Genomic DNA, 22561 nt, shown 5'->3' with positions numbered 1-22561 from the left:
GTCAGGAGATCAAGACTATCCTGGCTAACATGGTGAAACCCCGTCTCTACTAAAAATACAAAACACTAGCCGGGCGTGGTGGCGGGCGCCTGTAGTCTCAGCTGCTTGGGAGGCTGAGGCAGGAGAATGGCGTGAACCCGGGAGGCGGAGCTTGCAGTGAGCCGAGATCACACCACTGCACTCCAGCCTGGGAGACACAGCGAGACTCTGTCTCAAAAAAAAAAAAAAAAAAAAAAAAAGATAAACAAAATTTACAAACCTCTAGCCAGATTAACTAAGAGAAAAAGAGAAGACCTGAATGAAAAAACTCAGAGATGAAAACTAAGACATTACAGCTGATGCTACAGAAATTCAAAGGATCATTAGAGGCTACTACGAACAACTATATGTCAATAAATTGGACAATCAAGAATACATGGGTTAAGTTCCTAGACACATACAACCTACTGAGATTGAACCATGAAGAAATCCAAAACCTGAACAGACCAATAACAAGGGATGAGATTGAAGCCATAATAAAAAGTCTTCCAGTAAAGAAAAGCCTGGGACCCAATGGCTTCACTGCTGTATTCTACCAAACCTCCAAAGAAGGACTAATGCCAATCCTACTTAGACTATTCTGAGAAATAGAGGAGGAATACTTTCACACTTAAAACATACCTTTAAAAGGAATACTTTCACACTCATTCTGTGATGCCAGTATTACCCTGATACCAAAACCAGACAAAGATACATCAAAAAAAGAATACTACAGGCCAGTGTCTCTGATGAATGTTGATACAAAAATCCTCAACAAAATACTAGCAAACTGAATTCAACAATACATTAGTAAGATAATTCATCATGACGAAGTGGGATTTGTCCCTGGGATGCAAGGATGGTTCAACATATGGAAATCAATCAATGTGATATATAAACAGAATGAAGGACAAAACCAAATGATCATTTCAATTGATGCTGAAAAAGCATTTGAAAAAATTCACCACTCTTTCATGATAAAAATCCCCACAAAACTGGGGATAGAAGGAACATACTTCAACATAATTAAAGGCATATATGACAGACCCACAGCTAGAACCATACTGAATGGGGAAAATTTGAAAGCCTTTTCTCTATGATCTGGAACACAACAAGGATGTCCAGTGTCACCACTGTTATTCAACAATGTACTGAAAGTCCTAGCTAAAGCAATCAGATAAGAGAATGAAACAAAAGGCATCCAAAATAGAAAGTAAGAAGTCAAATTAACCCTGTTTGCAGATGATATGATCTTATATTTGGAAGGCCCTAAAGACTGTTCCAAAAATGTATTAGAGCTGATGAGCAAATTCAGTAAAGTTGCAGGACACAAAATCGACACATAAAAATCAGTAACATTTCTGTATGCCAACAGCAAACAATCTGAAAAAGAAATCAAGAAAGTAATCCCATTTACACAGCTACAAATAAAATAAAATGCCTAGGAATTAATCAAAGAAGTGAAAGATCTCTACCATGAAAACTATAAAACACTGATGCAAGAAATTGAAGAAGACACAAAAAATGGAAAGATATTCCATGTTCATGGATTGGAAGAATCAATGCTATTCAAATGTCCATACTACTGAAAGCAGACTACAGAGTCAGTGCAATCCCTGTCAAAATACCAATGACATTCTTCACAGAAATAGAAAAAAAAACAATCCTAAAGTTTATATGGAACCACAAAAGACCCAGAATAGCTAAAGCTATCCTGAGCAAAAGAGTGAAACTGGAGGAACCACATTGCCTGACTTCAAATTATACTACAGAGATATAGTAGCCAAAACACCATGGTACCAGCATGAGAAAAGATACACAGACCAATGGAACAGAATACAGAACCCAGAAATAAATTTATACACCTACAGTGAACTCATTTTCTTATTTTTAAATTTTTGTTTATTTTAAAATTATTTTTGAGATGGAGCTTGCTCTGTTGCCCAGGCTGGAGTGCAGGGGTGTGATCTTGGTTTAACTCTGCCTCCCAAGTTCAGGTGATTCTCTTGCCTCAGCCTCCCAAATAGCTGGGATTAAGGCACCCACCACCATGCCTGGCTAATTTTTGTATTTTTCAGTAGAGATGGGATTTCACCATGTTGGCCATGGCTCGTCTCAAACTCCCACCTCAAGAGATCCGCCTGCCTTTGTCTCCCAAAGTGCTGGGAATACAAATGTGAGCAACCATGCCTGATCCCTACAATGAACTCATTTTCGACAAAGGTGCCAAGAACATATGTAGGAGAAAAGACAGTCTCTTCAGTAAATGGCGCTGGGTAAACTGGATATCCATATGCAAAAGAATGAAACTAGACCCCTATCTCTCACCATACACAAAAATCAAATTAGGATAGGCACAGTGGCTCACACCTATAATTCCAGCACTTTGGGAGGCCAAGGCAGGAGGATCACTGGAGGCCAGGAACTTGAGACCAGCCTGGGCAACATAGCAAGACCCTACCTCTCTCTCTCTCTCTCTCTCTCTTTCTCTCTCTCTCTCTCTCTCTCTCTCTCTCTCTCTATATATATATATATATATATATATATTTGATTAAAAATCAAATCAAAGTGGATTAAAGACTTAAATCTAAGACCTCACACTATGAAACTACTAGAAGAAAACCTTGAAGAAACTCTTTAGGACATTGGACTGGACAAAGATTTCTTGAGTAATACCCTATAAGCACAGGCAACTAAAGCAAAAAGGGACAAACTGGATCATATCAAGTTAAAAAGCTTCTGCACAGCAAAGGAAACAAAATAGTGAAGAGACAACCCACAGAATGGGAGACAGTATTTGCAAATTATCCATCTGACAAGAGATTGATAACTAGAATATATAAGGAGCTCAAACAACTCAATAGGAAAAACAAATCTAATAATCTGATTTTTAAATGGGCAAAGATCTGAATAGACATTTCTCAAAAGAAGACATACAAATGGCTAAGAGGTTGATATAGTTTGGCTCTGTGTCCCCACCCAAACCTCATGTTGAATTGTAATTCCCAATGTTCAGGGAGGGACCTGCTGGGATGTGATTGGATCATGGGGGTGGATTTTCCCCTTGCTGTTCTCATGATAGTAAGTTCTCATGAGATCAGGTTGTTTAAAAGTGTGTAGCACTTTCCCCTTTACTCTCTCTCCTGCTGCCATGTAAAGATGTGCCTTGCCTCCCCTTTGCCTTCTGCCATGATTGTAAGTTTCCTGAGCCCTTCCCAGCCATGCTTTCTGTACAGCCTGTGGAACTGTGAATCAGTTAAACCTCTTTTCTTTATAAATTACCCAGTCTCAGGTAGTTCTTTATAGCATTGTAAGAACGGACTAATACAGAAAATTGGTACTGAGGGTGGGGCATTGCTATAAAGATACCTGAAAATATGGAAGTGACGTTGGAACTGGGTAAGAGACAGAGGTTGAAGCAGGAGCTCAGAAGAAGACAGGAAGATGAGAGACAGTTTAGAACTTCCTACAGACTTGTTGAATGGTTGTAACCAAAATGCTGATAGTCATGTGGACAATGAAGTCCAGGCTAAGGTGGTATTGGATGCAGATGAGGAACTTAATGGGAAATGGAGTAAAGGTCACTCTTACTACGCTTTAGTAAAGAGACTAGCAGCCTTGAGTCCCTGCTTTAGAGATCTAGAGCAGGAATGCTTTTTACAGCACCCAAGTCACCCCTTGAATGCTTTGCTTCTTAGAATTTTTTTCTGCCAGATACCCTAAATCATCTCTCTCAAATTCAAAGTTCCACAGATCTCCAGGGCAGGGGCAAAATGCCACCGGTCTCTTTGCTAAAACATAACAAGAGTCATGTTTGCTCCATTTCCCAACAAGTTCTTCATCTCCATCTGAGACCACCTCAGCCTGGATCTTATTGTCCATATCGCTATCAGGTTTTTGGTCAAAGCCATTCAACACGTCTCTAGGAAGTTCCAAACTTTCCCATATTTTCTTGTCTTCTTCTGAGCCCTGCAAACTGTTTCAACCTCTGCCTGTTACTCAGTTCCAAAGTCACTTCCATATTTTCGGGTATCTTTTCAGCAATGCCCCACTCTTCTGGTACCAATTTACTGTATTAGTGAATTTTCACACAGCTAATAAAGACATATCTGAGACTGGACAATTTACAAAAGAAAGAGGTTTAATTGGATTTACAGTTCCACATGGCTGGGGAAGCCTTACAATCATGGTGGAAGGCAAGGAGGAGCAAGTCATGTCTTACATGGATGGCAGCACGCAAAGAGAGAGAGCTTGTGTGGGAGAACTCCTCTTTATAAAACCTTCAGATCTCATGATACTTATTCATTATCATGAGAACAGTATGGAGGAAACTGCCCCTGTGATTCAATTATCTCTCATTGGATCTCTCCCACAACATGTGGGAATTATGGAAGTACAATTCAAGAGAAGATTTGGGTGGGGACACAGAGTTAAACCATGTCAGCCACTGTCCTACAGACCCCAGAATGGTAGATCCATTGACATCTTGCACCGTGCGCCTGGAAAAGCCTCAGGCATTCAACACCAGTCCATGAAAGCAGCTGTACCCTGCAGAGACACAGGGGTGGAACTGCCCAAGGCCATGGGAGCCCACCCCTTGCATCAACATGCCCTGGATATGAGACATAGAGTCAAAGAAGATTATTTAGGAACTTTAAGATTTAATAACTACCAATGACCATACTGCCCAAGGTAATTAATAGATTCAATGCCATCCCCATCAAGTTACCAATGACTTTCTTCACAGAATTGGAAAAAACTAAAGTTCATATGGAAGCAAAAAAGAGCTTGCATTGCCAAGACAATCCTAAGCCAAAAGAACAAAGCTGGAGGCATCATGCTACCTGACTTCAAACTATACTACAAGGCTACAGTAACCAAAACAGCATAGTACTGGTACCAAAACAGAGATATAGACCAATGGAACAGAACAGAGCCCTCAGAAATAATACCACACATCTACAACCATCTGATCTTTGACAAACCTGACAAAAACAAGAAATGGGGAAAGGATTCCCTATTTAATAAATGGTGCTGGGAAAACTGGCTAGCCATATGTAGAAAGCTGAAACTGGATCCCTTCCTTACACCTTATACAAAAATTAATTCAAGATGGATTAAAGACTTAAATGTTAGACCTAAAACCATACAAACCCTAGAATAAAACCTAGGCACTACCATTCAGGACATAGGCATGGGCAAGGACTTCATGACTAAAACACCAAAAGCAATGGCAACAAAAGCCAAAATTGACAGATGGGATCTAATTAAACTAAACAGCTTCTGCACAGCAAAAGAAACTACCATCAGAGTGAACAGGCAACCTACAGAATGGGAGAAAATTTTTACAATCTACCCATCTGACAAAGGGCTAATATCCAGAATCTACAAAGAACTTAAACAAATTTACAAGAAAAAAAATCAAACAACCCCATCAAAAAGTGGGAAAAGGATATGAACAGACATTTCTCAAAAGAAGACATTTATGTAGCCAACAGACACATGAAAAAATGTTCATCACTGGCCATCAGAGAAGTGCAAATCAAAACCACAATGAGATACCATCTCACACCAGTTAGAATGGCGATCATTGAAAAATCAGGAAACAACAGGTGCTGGAGATGATGTGAAGAAATAGGAATGCTTTTACACCGTTGGTGGGACTGTAAACTAGTTCAACCATTGTGGAAGACAGTGTGGCGATTCCTCAAGGATCTAGGACTAGAAATACCATTTGACCCAGCCATCCCATTACTGGGCATATACCCAAAGGATTATAAATCATACGGCTATAAAGACACATGCACACATATGTTTATTGTGGCACTACTCACAATAGCAAAGACTTGGCACCAACCCAAATGTCCATCAATGATAGACTGGATTAAGAAAATGTGGCACATATACACCATGGAATACTATCAGCCATAAAAAAGGATAAGTTCGTGTCCTTTGTAGGGACATGGATGAAGCTGGAAACCATCATTCTCAGCAAACTATCACAAGGACAGAAAACCAAGCACCACATATTCTCACTTATAGGTGGGAATTGATCAATGAGAACACTTGGATACAGGGTGGGGAACATCACACACCGACAGGGACCTGTCGTGGGGTGAGGGGAGGGGAGAGAGATAGCATTAGGAGATATACCTAATGTAAATGACGAGTTAATGGGTGCAGCACACCAACATGGCACATGTATACATATGTAATAAATCTGCACGTTGTGCACATGTACCCTAGAACTTAAAGTATAATTAAAAAAAAAAAAGATTTAATAACTGCCCTGCTGGGTTTTGGACTTGCATGCAGCCTGTAGCTCCTTTGTTTTGGCCAATTTCTCCATTTTGGAACAGGAGCATTTACCCAATGCCTGTATCCCCGTTGTATCTTGAAATTAATTAGCTTGTTTTTTATTTTATGGCCTCATAGGTGGGAGAGACTTGCTTGTCTCAGATGAGACTTTGGACTTGAACTTTTGAGCTAATGCTGGAATGAGTGGAGACTTTTGGGGACTGTTGGGAAGGCATAATTGGTTTTGAAATATGAGAAGGACATGAGATTTGGGAGAGGTTAAGAGCAGAATGATATGGTTTGGTTCTGTGTCGCCACCTAAATCCCTTGTTGAATTATGATCCCGAATGTTGGAGGTGGGTCCTGATGGGAAGTGATTAGATCACGGGGAGTGGTTTCTAATGGTTTAACACCATCCTCCTAGTGCTGTCTTGTGAGTGAATTCTTATGAGATTTGATTGTTTAAAAGTGGGTAGCACTTCCCCCTTCACACTCTCTCTGTCTTGCCATCATATGAAGACATGCTCACTTCCTCTTTGCCTTATGCCATGATTGTTGTTTCCTGAGGCCTCCCGGCCATGATTCCTGTACAATCTGTGGAACTGTGAGCCTATTAAACCTCTTTTCTTCATAAATACCCAGTTTCAGGTAGTTCTTTATAATAATTTGAGAATGGACTAATATAGTAGGTATCATAAGACTCTATGATTAAGTATATTCAGTGGGAGCATTTGCCAAAACTTTCAAACTTGATGTGAAAGTTTGTATCAAAGTTCTTTTTTTTTAAAGCCTAATCTGGTAGACAAAGGTAACATATCTTCCTGATTTTTTATTTATTTTATTTTTTGAGATAGGGTCTTGCTCTGTTGCCCAGGCTGGAGTGCAGTGGCACGATCACAGCTCACTGAAGCCTTGACTTCCCAGGCTTAAGTGATTCTCCCACCTTAGCATTCTGAGTAGATGGGACTAGTCATACACCACTATGCCTGGTTACTTTTTAAAATTTTTTTATAGAGATGGGGTGTTTCCTAGGCTGGTCTCCAACTCCTGAGCTCAAGCGGTCCTCCTGCCTTGGCCTCCCATGGTTCTGGGATTATTGATGTGAGCTACCACAACTGGCCTGTATCGAAGTTCTTAAGGACCAACCTCCTAATAGTGTAGGATATCTTCTAAATGCTCTCTGGTACACAATAAAACATTTGAATGATCAGACTAACTCCAAGCAAATTAAATCCATGCTGCAGTAACAGTTCAGGAATAAGCACCTGTTGTAGACAGAAGACAGTATTCTGCACTGACTGAGAATACAGTTTTTTAGTGATTGCAATTACCATGTCATTTTTCTTGCTTTTATGTATTCCTCTGTTCCTCTTCCCTCCTTTAAGATCATGTTCATGTTCTTAAGACTTCGTCTCTATGCCCAAATTAGTAAAATTATACTCTAAAGAGATACTGTCCTTTCAAACAGGTCACCTACAGCAGCTAATTATTGGGGTCTCTACTGAGAAAAATTCTGTGACTTTTAACTAAATATTTTCAAATGTGAATTTTGGGGAAACTAATATTTATTTGCTTCTCCTACATGGCAAAACTGCCAGTTCTGCTATTTGAAAACCCCCAATGACTTTATTTTCTACCATCACTTTTTTCATGTGCTGCCAAAATGAAAATGTTTAAATTAAGTGTGTTGTACAAATGGTAGCCAACAAAAACTGTTTTTTTTTTTTAATTTGTAAGAGTTTAAAGTTTTAATTTTACATTTTGACCTTTTTTGTAAGGGTGTATGTTATGTGTTTAACCTTTGTTAACATTAAAAACTGTGATGTGTGCGTAGAATATTACTTTCTAGGGCTAAATCTCTGATTTCCTGAATCTTACGTCTTTTTCTTTCTTGATTTACTCCCTCATCTTGCTAAAATACACCTTGGAGTAGCTTCCTTAAGAAAGGGTGTATGAGAGGTAAAATGTTTTAATTATCTGAAAAGTTTATTTTATTTTTTAATCATTTTTATTTATTATTTTTTAAGGACCAGTATGATAGTATGAAAAGCTTATCTTTTAAAGTCATGCATGATTTATAGTTTGATTGGTTATAGAATTCTCGGTTCAGAATTCAGAATTTTGTATTCACTGTTCTATATTCCTTTGGCATCCAGTATTGCTATTGAAAAGTATGATGCCATTGATGATCTTCATCTGACATATGCAATTATTTTTACTTTTCTTTCTTTCTTTTTTCTTTTCTTTTTTTTTTTTTTTTTTGGAGACAGTTTCACCCTGCCTCCCTGGCTGCAGTGGCATGATCTTGGCTCACTGCTGCAACCTCCGCCTCCTGGGCTTAAGCACTTCTTGTGCCTCAGCCTCCCGAGTAGCTGGGATTACAGGCATGTGCCACATACCTGGCTAATTTTTGTACTTTTAGTAGAGACAGGGTTTTGCCATGTTGGCTAGGCTGGTCTCGAACTCTTGGCCTCAAGTGATCTGTCTGCCTTGGCTTCCTGAAGTGCTGTGATTACAAGGGTGAGCCACTATGCCTGGCCATTTTGCTTTTTTTTTCTTCTTTCTGTCTTTCTGAATGGTTTTAGGGTCCTGTCTTTATCTCTTGTGCTCCAAAATTTTACAGTGATGTGCCTTGAATTATGTGCCTTCATTCATTTTTCTGGGCACTCAGTTGATGCTTTTATTCTGTAAACTCATATTTCTTTCATCCTGAGAACTTTTATTGTTTTATTTCTTAGATAATTTTGTCCCCTTCCATTTTATCTTTCTGTTCTAGAATCCCTCTGATAGACATTGGATTTTTTGAAATAATGCTGTAATTTCTAAGAATCTTTTCTCATTAGTTAAGATAAGGCTTAAATGCATATGATAGAAAACCGCAAATAATATACAGGTTTAAAGTGCAGGGGTGTGTGGTAACGGCAGCTATAGAGTTAACAGGGACTAAGACACCACCTTCTCTTTTTTTACTCTGTTACTCTTTTTTTTTTTTTTTTTTGAGATGGAGTCTTATTCTGTCACCCAGGCTGAAGTACAGTGGCATGATCTCAGCTCACTGCAACCTCTGCCTCCCAGGTTCAAGCAATTCTTCCTGCTTCAGCCTCCCAAGTAGCTGGGATTACAGGCACCCACCACCATACCCCACTAATTTCTGTATTTTTAGTAGAGATGGGTTTTCACCATGTTGGCCAGGCTGGTCTTGAACTCCTGACCTCAAGTGATCCGCCTGCCTTGGCCTCCCAAAGTGCTGGGATTATAGGTGTTAGCCACCACACCCAGTCTACTCTGTTATTCTTTGTACATAGATGGCATCTGTCCTCAAGTTTGCCTAATGGCCCTGAATAGCTGCTGGAGTTTCAGCCCTCATGTCCACATTCTGGATAGCAAGAAGGAAGAAAGGATGAAGGTAAAAAGGGAGTACTCTATTTCCTATCTCCTTCTCCTCCTTCTCCTCATCCTCCTCCTTCTCTACCTCCTCCTCCTTCTCTACCTCCTCCTCTTTCTTCTTCCTTCTTCCTCCTTTTCTTTTCTTCTTCCTCTCTTCTCCTTCTCTTCCTCCTTCTCCTCCTCCTCCTCCTTCTTCTTCTTCCTCTTCCTTTTCCTCTTTTTGAGACAGGGTCTCACTCTGTCTCCCAGGCTGGAGTGCAGTGGCACGATGTTGGCTCACTGCAGCCTTGACCTCCTGGGCTTAAGTGATCCTCCCACTTCATCCTGCCTGGTAGCTGGGACTACAGGCATGTGCTGCCATACCTGTCTAATTTTTTTGGTCTTTTTTGTACAGATGGGTTCTGGTACATTGCCCAGGCTGTTCTCCTTTTAAGGAATTTTCCAAGAAGTCCCACTTAACAGTTTTCCCTGAATCTCATTGATCATAATTTTGTTACATATGGCTGATAAGAAAGCTGGATGTATAGTCTTTTAGCTGAGCATATTTCTACCCTGAATAAAATCTGGGTCCTGCTGCTAATGAAGCACAGAAGAAATAATCTTTGGTAGGCAACTAATTGTTTCTGCCATTTTCTTTTTGTTCTACTGAGTTTCAACTTTGTATTCTAAGTCTTCTGTTGATTTTTTAAATTTTAGCTATGAAAATTTTAATTCCTAAGACTTTTACTTGAAATGTTGTTGTTTTCATTAAAATCTAATTCTTGGATAATGGGTGGAATACTTTTTATGTCTCCAAGTAGGCTTGGAGTAGCAGAGACCTAGTTTTTAATGCTAACTCTGCCATTTACTGGCTATATAACCTTGAGCTTAAGCTTTCAATATTGAAAAATGAGAATTAACTTTGTGTTAATCAACTCTATATTTTTTCATATTATAAAAAGTCTTTGTGAATATTAGAATAAACTTGGAGAAAACAGCAAAATAAAACTTGTAAGGAATTATCCAAAACAATCACTTTTAACAGTTTGCTGTTTGCTTTAGTTTTTCATGTTGATCATATTGACCAATATATCTCCTAACCAGATTATAGGCTTGTAAAATTAACCCATAAAATAGGAGATTAGTTAAGAGTGCTGGGCACATAGTAGACCCTGAGGTATAAATATATTGGAGGATTAAGAACTTTTACTTTGAATTGGTTTCTACTTATATAATAACAGAATATGCCAGGCACGGCGGCTCGTGCCTGTAGCCCCAGCTACTCTCGAGGCTGAGGTGGGAGTTTCCCTTGAGCCCCGGAGTTCAAGGCTTTCATGAGCTATGATCGTGCCACTGCACCTTGGGCAACAGACACCCTGTCTAAATAACAGAATATACTAATATATCTATATATTCAGGCTATTGTGCTCAACGGCATCTGTTTTTATGATGGCTAACTCAGGCGGAGCTCATAGAACGTATGCTAATATGAACAGATTTTTACTTTTTGTTGTAAATACTAGTGACCTACTTTAAAAATTTGTTAGAATACATATCTGTATTTTCATATATGTATGCAAAAGCAAAGTCTGGACAAGAAACTAGCAATAGTGATTTGAGTCTGGAGGGAGGATTAGGAAGAGACATAGTGGATGGAGCGGAAGGACGCTCGCTACACTGTGTATGTAAAAAGCATTTTTGGTTTTTGAACCATATGACTATTCAAACATTAAATGAACTTTATATATATTTGGTGTATTTTTTCTTATTATACAATTATTTTTAATTGCATACTTTAAAGACATGAAATATTTGAAGAGACATACAGAAAATCATTAATAAGATATAAAAGTTACCTATTATCTCATACCCCAGAGGTAACTACTGTTAACATTTGACACATTTCTTCCAGTCATTTATACATTATAAAGTTGTACTTACATGTATTGTGAAATTGGAATATACTATGTAATGTTACATATTCTGCTTTCCCCCACCTACATATTGATTATATTATTTGAATCACATCTCATGCAACTGAGAATATGATTTAACTATATTCTCCATGATTATTCTCTATGATTGAATATTTAGAGGTTGTTTCCATTTTTTGGCTATCATAAGTAACTTTGAGATAAAGTGCATGGCACTTAAACCTTTATGCACTTCTCTGGTCATCTCTTTGGGATAAAATTTCCAGGAGAGAAAAAACTGGGTCAGAAGCTGTGACCATTTGACAGGTTCTTGTTAGCTGTTGATATGTTGAAAGATATTTTTCTTTGTGATAAGTTAATACATACAGTTTTTCCCCCAAGGAACATATGCAGGATAAACATATTATCAAAGCTGTAGAACAGCAGCAGCAAGAGGAAGAAGATGAAAAGATTAGAAAATTTATCAAAGCAAAAAAGTGTCTTATACAAATGGGGAAAGAAAAAGAAGCTGAAACACACAGGTAGGCTTTAATAATGTGTATAATAAAGTACTATCTGAAATTATTATGATTTTATGACTATTATGACAGTAGTCTTTAGGAACAGAGGTCTTATTTTATATATGACTAGAGCATTCAGTGATTTGATTTCAGTTTGGGATGTGGGTATGAGGACATCATCTTGTAGATGGTCAGAAATGCTGATCTGCTGTTCCAGAGGAGTATGAGCTGAAGATGGCTTTGTTAGCCATTGGTATATAAGTGGCAGTTGGAGTTGTGGATACAGATGAGCTCACCTAGGGTGGGTAGGTAAGAAATGAAGGTGGCAGAGTCCCTAGGGTTCTCCATTTAAAAGTCAAATGGAAAAAGAAGATAATGTGAAGACCAACGAATAGTTTCCAGAGATTGGAGAAAAACCAGGGAAACATCAGGGAGAAGAGTCTCAGTAAGAAGGGAGCGGTCATCAGTGTTAGGTCAGTAATGGGATTAAGTATAATTTTTAAAATGAAGTATTCATCCAATTTAGAGGACATTGCTTATGTTAGTGATCAGTTTGGTATGGGATGTAGAGATAAGAGTAGGAGGCCAGATTGCAGTATAGGGGGTTTCTGTCTAAATCATGCTTTCCCCTTGTGCAGAATCCTCTGATGGCTTCACAACTCACTTAGTCTTTACAATGGCCCATAAGGCTCTCCACCTACCCAAATTTCCATCTTCCCAGCTCATCCCTCCCAGCCTTATCCCTCAGACCTCTTCTCTTACTATTCTCTCCTCTCCTTCTTCTCACCTGTACTGGACTTGCCTCTGCCTGCTCTAGGGAATGCTCACCTCCAGAGAGCACGTAACTTGCTTTCTTAACTCTGTCAGATCTGTACTTAAATATTACCTTGTCACTGAGGCTTTCTCTGACTACCTTATTTAAAATTATACCACCTCCCCAATTGCTTGTCAGTTTACTTGCTTTTCCCACCCTCGTTGCTTGATATATAGCACTATATACATTTTTAAAATTATTTATTTTGTTTACTGTCCCTCTCCTCCAGCAATCATGAAAGCCCCATGAGGACACAGATTTTTATTTTTATTAAACCTTTTTTTTTTAGAGATGAGGTCTTGCTGTGTTGCCCAGGGTGGAGGACAATGACTATTCACAGGTGTGATCACAGTGCCCTGTAGCCTCAACCTCATAGCCTCAAGGGATCCTTCTATCTTAGCCTCTTGAGTAGCTGGGATTAAAGGTGCGCGCCACCATGCCCAACTTTTTTGTTCACTGTTAGATCTGTCCCCAGCACCTGGAATGGTGTCAGGAGCATAGTAAGCAATTAATAAAACTGTTTAAAATACTGTTTTTTGGAATTCTACCTGAAATGTCACCTTTTCTCTGAAAGCTTTCTTTTTTTCTCCTTTGTCCATATCATTTTCTAGCTTTCTCATGGCATTTATTACCCTTTGTCTTGGATAGTTATAAAGACATTTGCATAAATGTTTTTTCTCCACTTTAAATTGTAATTTCCTTGGAGTATGCATTGTATCCTTTCTCATCATTTCTCACATGCTGCTTTGCCAATTCACTCAGTAAGTGAATTTGTCACAACAAAATTATTTTTTATACAATTTCATAAATTAAAATGCCCCAATTTATTTAACAAAATTTATTTATTCTTATAATCTACCAGGCACATGCTTTGCTCTTCACTAGAGAGAGGACCCATTCAATTTCTGACCTGAGGAATCTCATAGTGAATTTGAGAGGCCAAAGTAGGAGGATTGCTTGAGGCCAGGAGTTTGAGACCAGCCTGGCCAGCATAGCAAAATCCTGTCTCTTAAAAAAAAAAAGAAAAAAAGGAACCTTAAAGTGTAAAGGGAGAAATTTAAACAGATCAAGTCAAAAAAGTGCTGTGAATAAATTCCAGACAGAATATTGTGAGGGGATGGATATTTAGGATTTTGATAACTTTAATTATTAGATTATTTCTTTGATTTTATTTAAATAAAGGCCTTTTATAGCCTCAGCCTCCAATGATAGAGTAAGCAGGGTAGTCTGATAAAATATTGAAATATTTTCTGTGGCCAGGTGCAGTGGCTCACGCCTGTAATCCCAGCACTTTGGTAGGCTGAGGCAGGTGGATCACTTGAGGTCAAGAGTTCAAGACTAGCCTGGGCACATGGTGAGACCCCCTCTCTACTAAAAATACAAAAACTAGCTGGGTTGAGGCAGGAGAATCGCTTGACCCCAGGAGGCGGAGGTTGCAGTGAGCTGAGATTGTGCTACTGCACTCCAGCCTGGGTGACAATGAGACTCTATCTCAAAAAAAATTTTTTTTCTTTAATTTTTTTTTAATAGAGTCTCACTCTGTCACTCAGGCTGGAATACAGTGGTACACAGTTCACTGCCACCTTGAACCCCTGGGCTCAAGCAATCCTCCTGCCTCAGCCTCCTGAGTAGCTGGGACTACAGGTCCGTGCCACTGCCTTGGCTAAGACTTTTTTTTTTTTTGAGACAGAGTCTCGCTCTGTCGCCCAGGCTGGAGTGCAGTGGTGTGATCTCAGCTCACTGCAACCTACACCTCCTGGGTTCAAGCAATTCTCCTGCCTCAGCCCCCGAGTAGCTGGGATTACAGGCGTGTGCCACCACGCCCAGCTAATTTTTATATTTTTAGTAGAGACAGGGTTTCACCATGTTGGTCAGGCTGGTCTCGAACTCCTGACCTCATGATCCACTCGCCTCGGCCTCCCAAAGTGCTGGGATTACAGGCATGAGCCACCGTGTCCAACTTAAAAAATTTGTCTGTAGAAATGGGGTCTTGCCATCTTGCCCAGGCTGGTCTCTTAACTCCTGGGCTCTAGCGATCCTCCCACCTCAGCCTCGCAAAGTGTTGGGATTATAGGCATGAGCTACCACACCTGGCCTAAAATATTTTTCAATGTAGATAATTTTAAGATCTTATTTCTTACACACATACACACACACACACACAGAGAGAGAGAGAAAGAGAGAGAGAGAGATGTATTATACATATTACTCTCTTTGGATTTTAGAATATATGTACTTTATAGTTAAAAAATAATTCCCACTTAAAATAATCAATGTATGTAAGGAGCAATGGGGCTCCTGTTAGTTTTGTAAGAGATGACAAGTTATCTCAGACTCCCTAATTAAGTTATGTTGGCTCCACTGGACATCTGTTCATGAAGATTTGACAAGTATGGTTATTTTGTTACAGGCTTATGGAGGAACGAAGAGAAAGAATACATAACTTCCTGAGTGAACTATTGAAAGAGAAACTTGACAATGAAGATATGATTATTGCTAGAGATATTGCAGAAGCTGAGGCTGAATGGGAAAAAAGAGAAAGAGAAAAAGATGAAAAAAACAAAGCAGAATTAAAAACAATTGCAGAATATAGAGCCATTGTGGTAAACAATTCAATTATGAAAATAAAAATAGAAAGACAAAGTTAGGACCTTTCTACTATGTTTCCCATCCCATCTGCCTCTCTAACCAAAAACTAGCCAAGATATTAAAAACAATATATTACTTATCTTCCTGTATTTTTGAAATTGGACAATGTTTACTTCTTAACAAAGATGACATGACAGTCAGTTACAAATGAGATATTTATAGATGCAAAGTAATAATCTCTCCTGTTTCAGAACCATCTGAAACACAAAGGTTATTTATGTGGTATACTTTTCATTTGTATGTTTTAAAGACAAACCATGTAAAAATTATACATTTGTTTAATATTTCAAAACTTATATCTTACATGACTGTCATAACATTTAATTTGGATAGCTGATAGTTTATACACATAGGAGCAATTTTTTTTTTTTGAGACGGAGTTTCACTCTTGTTGCCCAGGCTGGAGTGCAATGGCGCAATCTTGGCTCACCGTAACCTCCGCCTTCTGGGTTCAAGCAATTTTCCTGCCTCAGTCTCCAGAGTAGTAGGGATTACAGGCATGCACCACCATGCCTGGCTAATTTTGTATTTTTAGTAGAGACAGGGTTTCTCCATGTTGGTCAGGCTGGTCTCAAACTCCCGACCTCCCGAGGTGATCTGCCCACCTTGGCCTCCCAAAGTGCTGGGATTACAGGCGTGAGCCACCACGCATGGCTGGAGCAATTAATTTTTTACTTACGTATTTCCCTTCCTTGAGAAGATCTTTTTTCTTTTCCTGTATTTTCTTTTTCAAGCCAATAAAGATTGTCCTGTACCACTTGGGTGTTTTCTGATATTCAGGAAATAGAGCAAAACCAAAGTAAACTGGCCTCATGGGAACCACCCAGGTGCATGCACTTTTCTGCTCCTGTATTGCTCCTGGCTGACTCTCCTCTGCTTCAACTCTCTGACTCTATGCCTTTTCAGACAGGACTGGTTGCTATAACTGGTTTTAATTTGTTTCCTTTGCCTTAAACGTCTAGATGAAAAATAAAGAGGAAGAAGAAAGACAAAGAAAAATAGAGGCTAAAGAACAATTGCTGGCTGTCATGAAAGCAGATCAAATTTTCTGGGAACATGAAAAGGAGAAAAAATACAAAGCTGATAAAGAACACCGAGAGGTTCAAGACGCCCATATTCAGCAAATGGTAATTATTCCTGAATGTTTATACTTATATTAGCAATAAGTATATAATACAGAATTCATGCTAGTTTTCTATCTCCCAAGCAGTTTGTCAGATAAGAAAAAAATGATCATTATGGTTATGGCTCAATAAAATATATTAAAAATGTAGGGTTAGTTTCTGTTTTTATCTCCAGTGAAGTTCCCATGCGAGTTTTATCTTTTAGATGAATGTTTATCCTTCTTTAGTGTCTATTATACTTTAGTAAATATTAAAGAAAATACAAATGCATGTGGCAGGCCATAATGCTCATCTTCTTTGTTTTACTTTTTCCCCATATCTCAAAGACTATGTTGATTGGGATCTCACAGGTTTCAGATTTGAGGTGAATGGAGATATCAGATTTTAGAAGATATGTAGAGGACCTAGCATCCAATCATTTGCAACTAAAACCTGTTTTTGAAATGGCTGTACCATTTTCCATTCCTACCAGCAATGTATGCGAGCACAACTTACTCCACATACTCATCAACACTTGATATTGTCATCCCCTAATTTTAACTATTCTAGTATAGTGATATCTTATGGCCTTATTTTACATTTCTCTAATGACCAAAGATAATGGACATCTTTTCACATCCTTGCTAGCCATCTGTATACCTTCTTTTGTGAAGTGTCTATTTAAGAGTGTTGCCAATTTTTTTTTTTTTTTTTTTTTTTTTTTTGAGGCGGAGTCTCGCTCTGTCGCCCAGGCTGGAGTGCAGTGGCCGGATCTCAGCTCACTGCAAGCTCCGCCTCCCGGATTTACGCCATTCTCCTGCCTCAGCCTCCTGAGTAGCTAGGACTACAGGCGCCCGCCACCTCGCCCGGCTAGTTTTTTGTATTTTTTAGTAGAGACGGGGTTTCACTGTGTTAGCCAGGATGGTCTCGATCTCCTGACCTCGTGATCCGCCCGTCTCGGCCTCCCAAAGTGCTGGGATTACAGGTGTGAGCCACCGCACCCGGCTGAGTGTTGCCAATTTTTAATTGGGTTTTCTTAGTGCTGAGTTTTTTAAAATTGATTTTTATTGTGGTAAAACATAACATAAAAAAGTACCATTTTAAGCATGATTAAGGGTACGGTTCAGAGGCATTGAGTACATTCACATTGACCACTCTACATCTCCAGAGTTTTCCATCATCCTGTACTAAAACTATACACGTTAAACAGTAACTCCCCATCCCCTCTTTTCTCCAGTCTGGGTAACCTCTGTTCTACTTTCTATCTCAATGAATTTGATTATTCTAGGTATCTCATAAATGGAATCAGACAATATTTGTCCTTTTCTGTTTGGCTTTTTTCACTTTTTTTTTTTTTTTTTTTTTTTTTTGAGACAGAGTTTTGCTCCACTGCCCAGGCTGGACTGCAGTGGCGTGATCTCGGCTCACTGCAACCTCTGCCTCCAGCGTTCAAGCAATTCTCCTGTCTCAGTCTCTCAAGTATCTGGGATTACAGGTGCCCACCACTACGCCAGGCTAATTTTTGTATTTTTAGTAGAGACGGGGTTCCACCATGTTGGCCAGGCTGGTCTCAAACTCCTGACCTCAAGTGCCCGCCTTGGCCTCCCAAAGTGCTAGGACTCCAAGTGTGATCCACTGCATCTGGCCTCCATTATTGAATTGGATTTTTTGCTGTTGGGTTTTAGAGGTTTTGAAAATATTCTGTATATTAATCTCTTATCAGATAACATGATCTGCAAATGTCTTCTCCCATCCCATGAGTTACCTTTTCACTCTGTTGATAATATCTTTGAGATATAAAAGTTTTTAATTTTTGGCCGGGTGCCAAAATAGTTTGTTTCAATCATGATCAAATAAGATCAGTATTTGGAATCCTTCTGATTTACTTGTTGAAGTCTTTAAGAAGTTTTCTTGATCAAATACTTGGTTCCTGTTAGGTACAATTTTTATAAATACTTGATTTTTTTTTTTTTTGCCTTATTTTCCAGTTTTCAGGATAGTTAATTAGCTATTATCTTCCAAATGTACTTGGAAAGTACTTTTACCTTCATCTATTAGCATTTTTAGGATTTTAAACTTAATTTTTTGGAACTTTTTCTTTATAAACTTATATTTATGCTTAATGCATATCAAATGTGAGGTACCAATCATACGTTCCATCATAGTAATTCTTTCCTTCCATTGTCACTTCCTTTCTGTGCTTCAAATGGTTCTTTCTGTTCCCTCAATATTTTTCTACATTTACTAAATTAACTTATCCAAATTGCTGCTTATTAAGTTCCCAAATATTAGCATTTTACCTTTGATGAGAGATAGATTTTGGCCTTTTTTTGACCTTTTCTCCAATCTTATTGTCATTTTCTACTTTTTAAAACTCTGGTATTTTATCCCCAATTTCACAAATAGTATGTAAACTGAATTTTGAATTGCAGCACCCAATAATGAAAAATTTGATATTTCACATTAAATATGGTTGCTCTGTTCCATCAAAAATTTAAATTTATGGTAGATATCAGGTTTGGGCTACTGTTTTATGCCAACATTTTGGATTTTGAGAAATATTTTTATGAATATTAAATATATTCCTAAGTAGACAAAGTAACTGTTATTTTAAAAAATAAACCCAACATTTCTTTTTTTTTTTTTTTTTTTTTTTTTTTTGAGACGGAGTCTTGCTCTGTCGCCGAGACTGGAGTGCAGTGGCCGGATCTCGGCTCACTGCAAGCTCTGCCTCCCGGGTTTACGCCATTCTCCTGCCTCAGCCTCCCGAGTAGCTGGGACTACAGGCACCCGCCACCTCGCCCGGCTATTTTTTTTTTGTATTTTTTACTAGAGACGAGGTTTCACCGGGTTAGCCAGGATGGTCTCGATCTCCTGACCTCGTGATCCGCCCGTCTCGGCCTCCCAAAGTGCTGGGATTACAGGCTTGAGCCACCGCGCCCGGCCAAACCCAACATTTCTTAAAGTGCCACAGAGAATACAAATGAAAAGTTGCCAACCAGAGCATCACAGAAAAGCCATAAAAAGAATCCCATCCAATGTAAATTAATATAAACAATTAAAAGACAAAATTTGTATAAAATATTGGTAAACTGGCTTTTGGCAAATTGCCTACTTATTCCACTCAGTGCCTTCTCAACCTCCCTTGATAAATGTCACTCATTGTTCCAGTTTAAAATTTTTGGGAAATAATGTAAATGGTTTTAGTCCAGATATTCACTGCTGATTTAATCTTATGTGGCTGGGAACATGGTATATTGGGCTGACCCAGCACAGTAGAGTTGAGTGAATTCCTCCAAAATAGCGGATGGTTAGAGACAATGGTGGCTGTGCATTCTAAACCACTAAAGTTCGCATCTTGTAAGTGGTTGAAACAGGATTCTAAACTCTGTTACCTGAGTTTTATCTAAATTTCATGTTTCGCTATGTCACTGTGTTATTTGCAAATGTATCACATTAGGCTATTAATAAAGGTTTCATTGAGCCACTACTTTGAGCATGATAGGAAAGTTTCTGAAATACATGATAGTATATAGTTGTTAAATCAGAACTTGTAAAATATCAATGAGTTTAGAAAATTATACCTACATTTTCAAATGCTACCTATGCATGATAGGAAAGTTTCTGAAATAAATGATAGTACATAGTTGTTAAATCAGAACTTCTAAAATATCAATGAGTTTAGAAAATTATACCTACATTTTCAAATGCTACCTATATTTAGAAAGTTCATGTTCTTAACCAATATTAAGTTATATTTCCTTTCTTTTCCAAATAGGCCAAAAATAAGTTTAATGCAAAGCAAGCAAAACAAGCAGAATTAGATTATTGCAGACTTACTGAAGCTCTTGTGGCTGAAAAGGAGAAAGAATTTCAGGACTATGCCAGAGAGGTAATTGAACTTGAATCGGAAACAACAAATAAATATATTTACCCTCTTGTAAAAGCTGTACAGGAAGGACCTGGAGGTGGCCGTGGACCAGTGCTTGTGGATAGAGGTGGATTAAGACCCAGCTATCAAGCAAATGATATTACTGGAGTCCAGCTCCCTTTTTATAACTCTCAGGGACCAAAATATAATTTTCAGAAGTCAAAGAGAAGGTTAGGTTTTACATGGTAGAAAAAAATTTTTAACATTGAGAAGACTAAGTTGTAGCATATATGAGCTTCAAATGTAAATGGATTTCTGTTAATAAAGCTGTTCTTCATCTAAGTACAATTATGTCTGATTTAATTGATCGTTCTCAGTATTTCTTTTGGGTATATATAAAACCCCAATTTTGAGATTCCTAACTGTGGTAAATTACACAAGTAAAATTTACTTTTTAAATGTACATCCAGTGGTATTAAGTACATTCAAAATATTGTATAGCCATGACCATTGTGTAGTTCCAGAATTTTTCAGTGCTCTGACTGGAAACCCCAGACCCATTCATTAAGCAGTGACTCCCCATTCCACTTCCCCACAGCCCCTGGTAACTGTTTATATGCTTTGCCTATACTGGGTATTTTGAATAAACAGAATCATACCGTGGCCTTTTGTGTCTGGCTTGTTTCACTTAGCATATTTTCAAGGTTCATCCATGTTGTGCCATTTATCAGTACCTCATTTCAGTTTATGGCTGAATAATATTTCTCCTTGATATATTTCTTTTCTCCTCAGCAGAAATTCATATGCTTATTTGTTTTGTCCTTCTGTGGTTAGTATCAGATAACATTAGCAGCATTACTACACTAACAATAGGATTATTGAATGAAGTTTAAGACTTCTTTGTGGTTTATTTTATGGAGTATATCTTATTAGACATGTACACATTATAATATTTTGAGGTCACTTAAAATAATTCTACATGTAGTTGTGCCAACTTGAGACAAGACGACAAAACTTGTCTTGCTTCCAAAGAGACAGAGCAGATTAGCAGTTACCAGGGGCTGTGGGGGAGGGGAATGGGGAGTGACTGCTTCATGAGTAGGGAGTTTCCAGGTGGAGCGCCAGAAACTTCTGGAACTAGATAATGGTCATGGCTATACAATACTGTGAATGTACTCAGTACTACTGAATTTTGTGTGATTTTTGTGAACTGCATTCTCTCATTTTTTTTTTCCATTTCTTATTGAGGTAAAAAACACAGAACACATAGTTTAATGTCTTAATCATTTCTAAGTATATAATTCAGTAGTGTTAAGTATATTCATATTGCTGAACAATCTGCCGAATTTTTCCATCTTGCACAATTGAAACTATGTATAAACAACTAGTCTCCATTTCCCCCTCCCCTCAGCTACTGGGAAACATCATTCTACTTTGTTTCTGTGAATTTCGACCACTACAGTATAAGTCCTTTTGTGACTATTTCATTTAGTGAACGGTCCTCAAGGTTCATCCATGTTATAGTTTGTCAGTTTTCTTCGTTTTTAAAGCTGAATACTCCATTGTATGTATATCACATTTTGTTTATTCATTCCTTCATGAATGGACACTTGGGTTGCTTCCACCTCTTGGCTATTGTGAATAATGCTCCTTTAATCGTGGATGTACAAATAACTCTAAGATCCTTTCCATTCTTTTGGACATATACCCAGAAGTAGAATTGTTGAATCATATAATTCTAAATTTTTAGAAACTCATACTTTCCTCCATAGCAGCTGAACCATTTTGCATTTCCAACAGTGCATGAAGTGCACATCCTTACTACCATGTTTTTTTGACGGTAGACATCCTGAGTGACTTTGAGGTATTATTTCATTGTGATGGTGATTTTGATTTGCATTCCCTAAGGATTAGTAACATCGAATGTTTTTTCATATGCTTGCTGGCCATTTGTCTATCATCTTTGGAGAAATGTCTATTCAAGTCCTTTCCCCATTTTTTTCATGTTA

The 22561-nt window shown here is 38.3% G+C and overlaps 1 protein-coding gene across 1 annotated transcript in view; it reads left to right on the top strand.

Annotated features, from left to right (window-relative positions):
• Window positions 1-21215, top strand: part of CFAP210 (cilia and flagella associated protein 210) — a 56326-nt gene extending 35111 nt beyond the window's left edge. The window contains exons 6-9 of the mRNA XM_011744057.2: window positions 11997-12136; window positions 15340-15532; window positions 16541-16705; window positions 20460-21215. Of these exons, the coding sequence (XP_011742359.2) occupies window positions 11997-12136; window positions 15340-15532; window positions 16541-16705; window positions 20460-20801 (840 nt within the window). The 3' untranslated portion in view covers window positions 20802-21215. The remainder of the gene's footprint in view (window positions 1-11996; window positions 12137-15339; window positions 15533-16540; window positions 16706-20459) is intronic.
• Window positions 21216-22561: the final 1346 nt, after the last annotated feature.

Source organism: Macaca nemestrina, chromosome 11, assembly GCF_043159975.1.
Source record: "Macaca nemestrina isolate mMacNem1 chromosome 11, mMacNem.hap1, whole genome shotgun sequence".
Taxonomy (NCBI): Eukaryota; Metazoa; Chordata; class Mammalia; order Primates; family Cercopithecidae; genus Macaca; species Macaca nemestrina.
The sequence above is the reverse complement of the archived record's forward strand: the minus strand, read 5'-3'. Positions and strand labels throughout refer to the sequence as shown.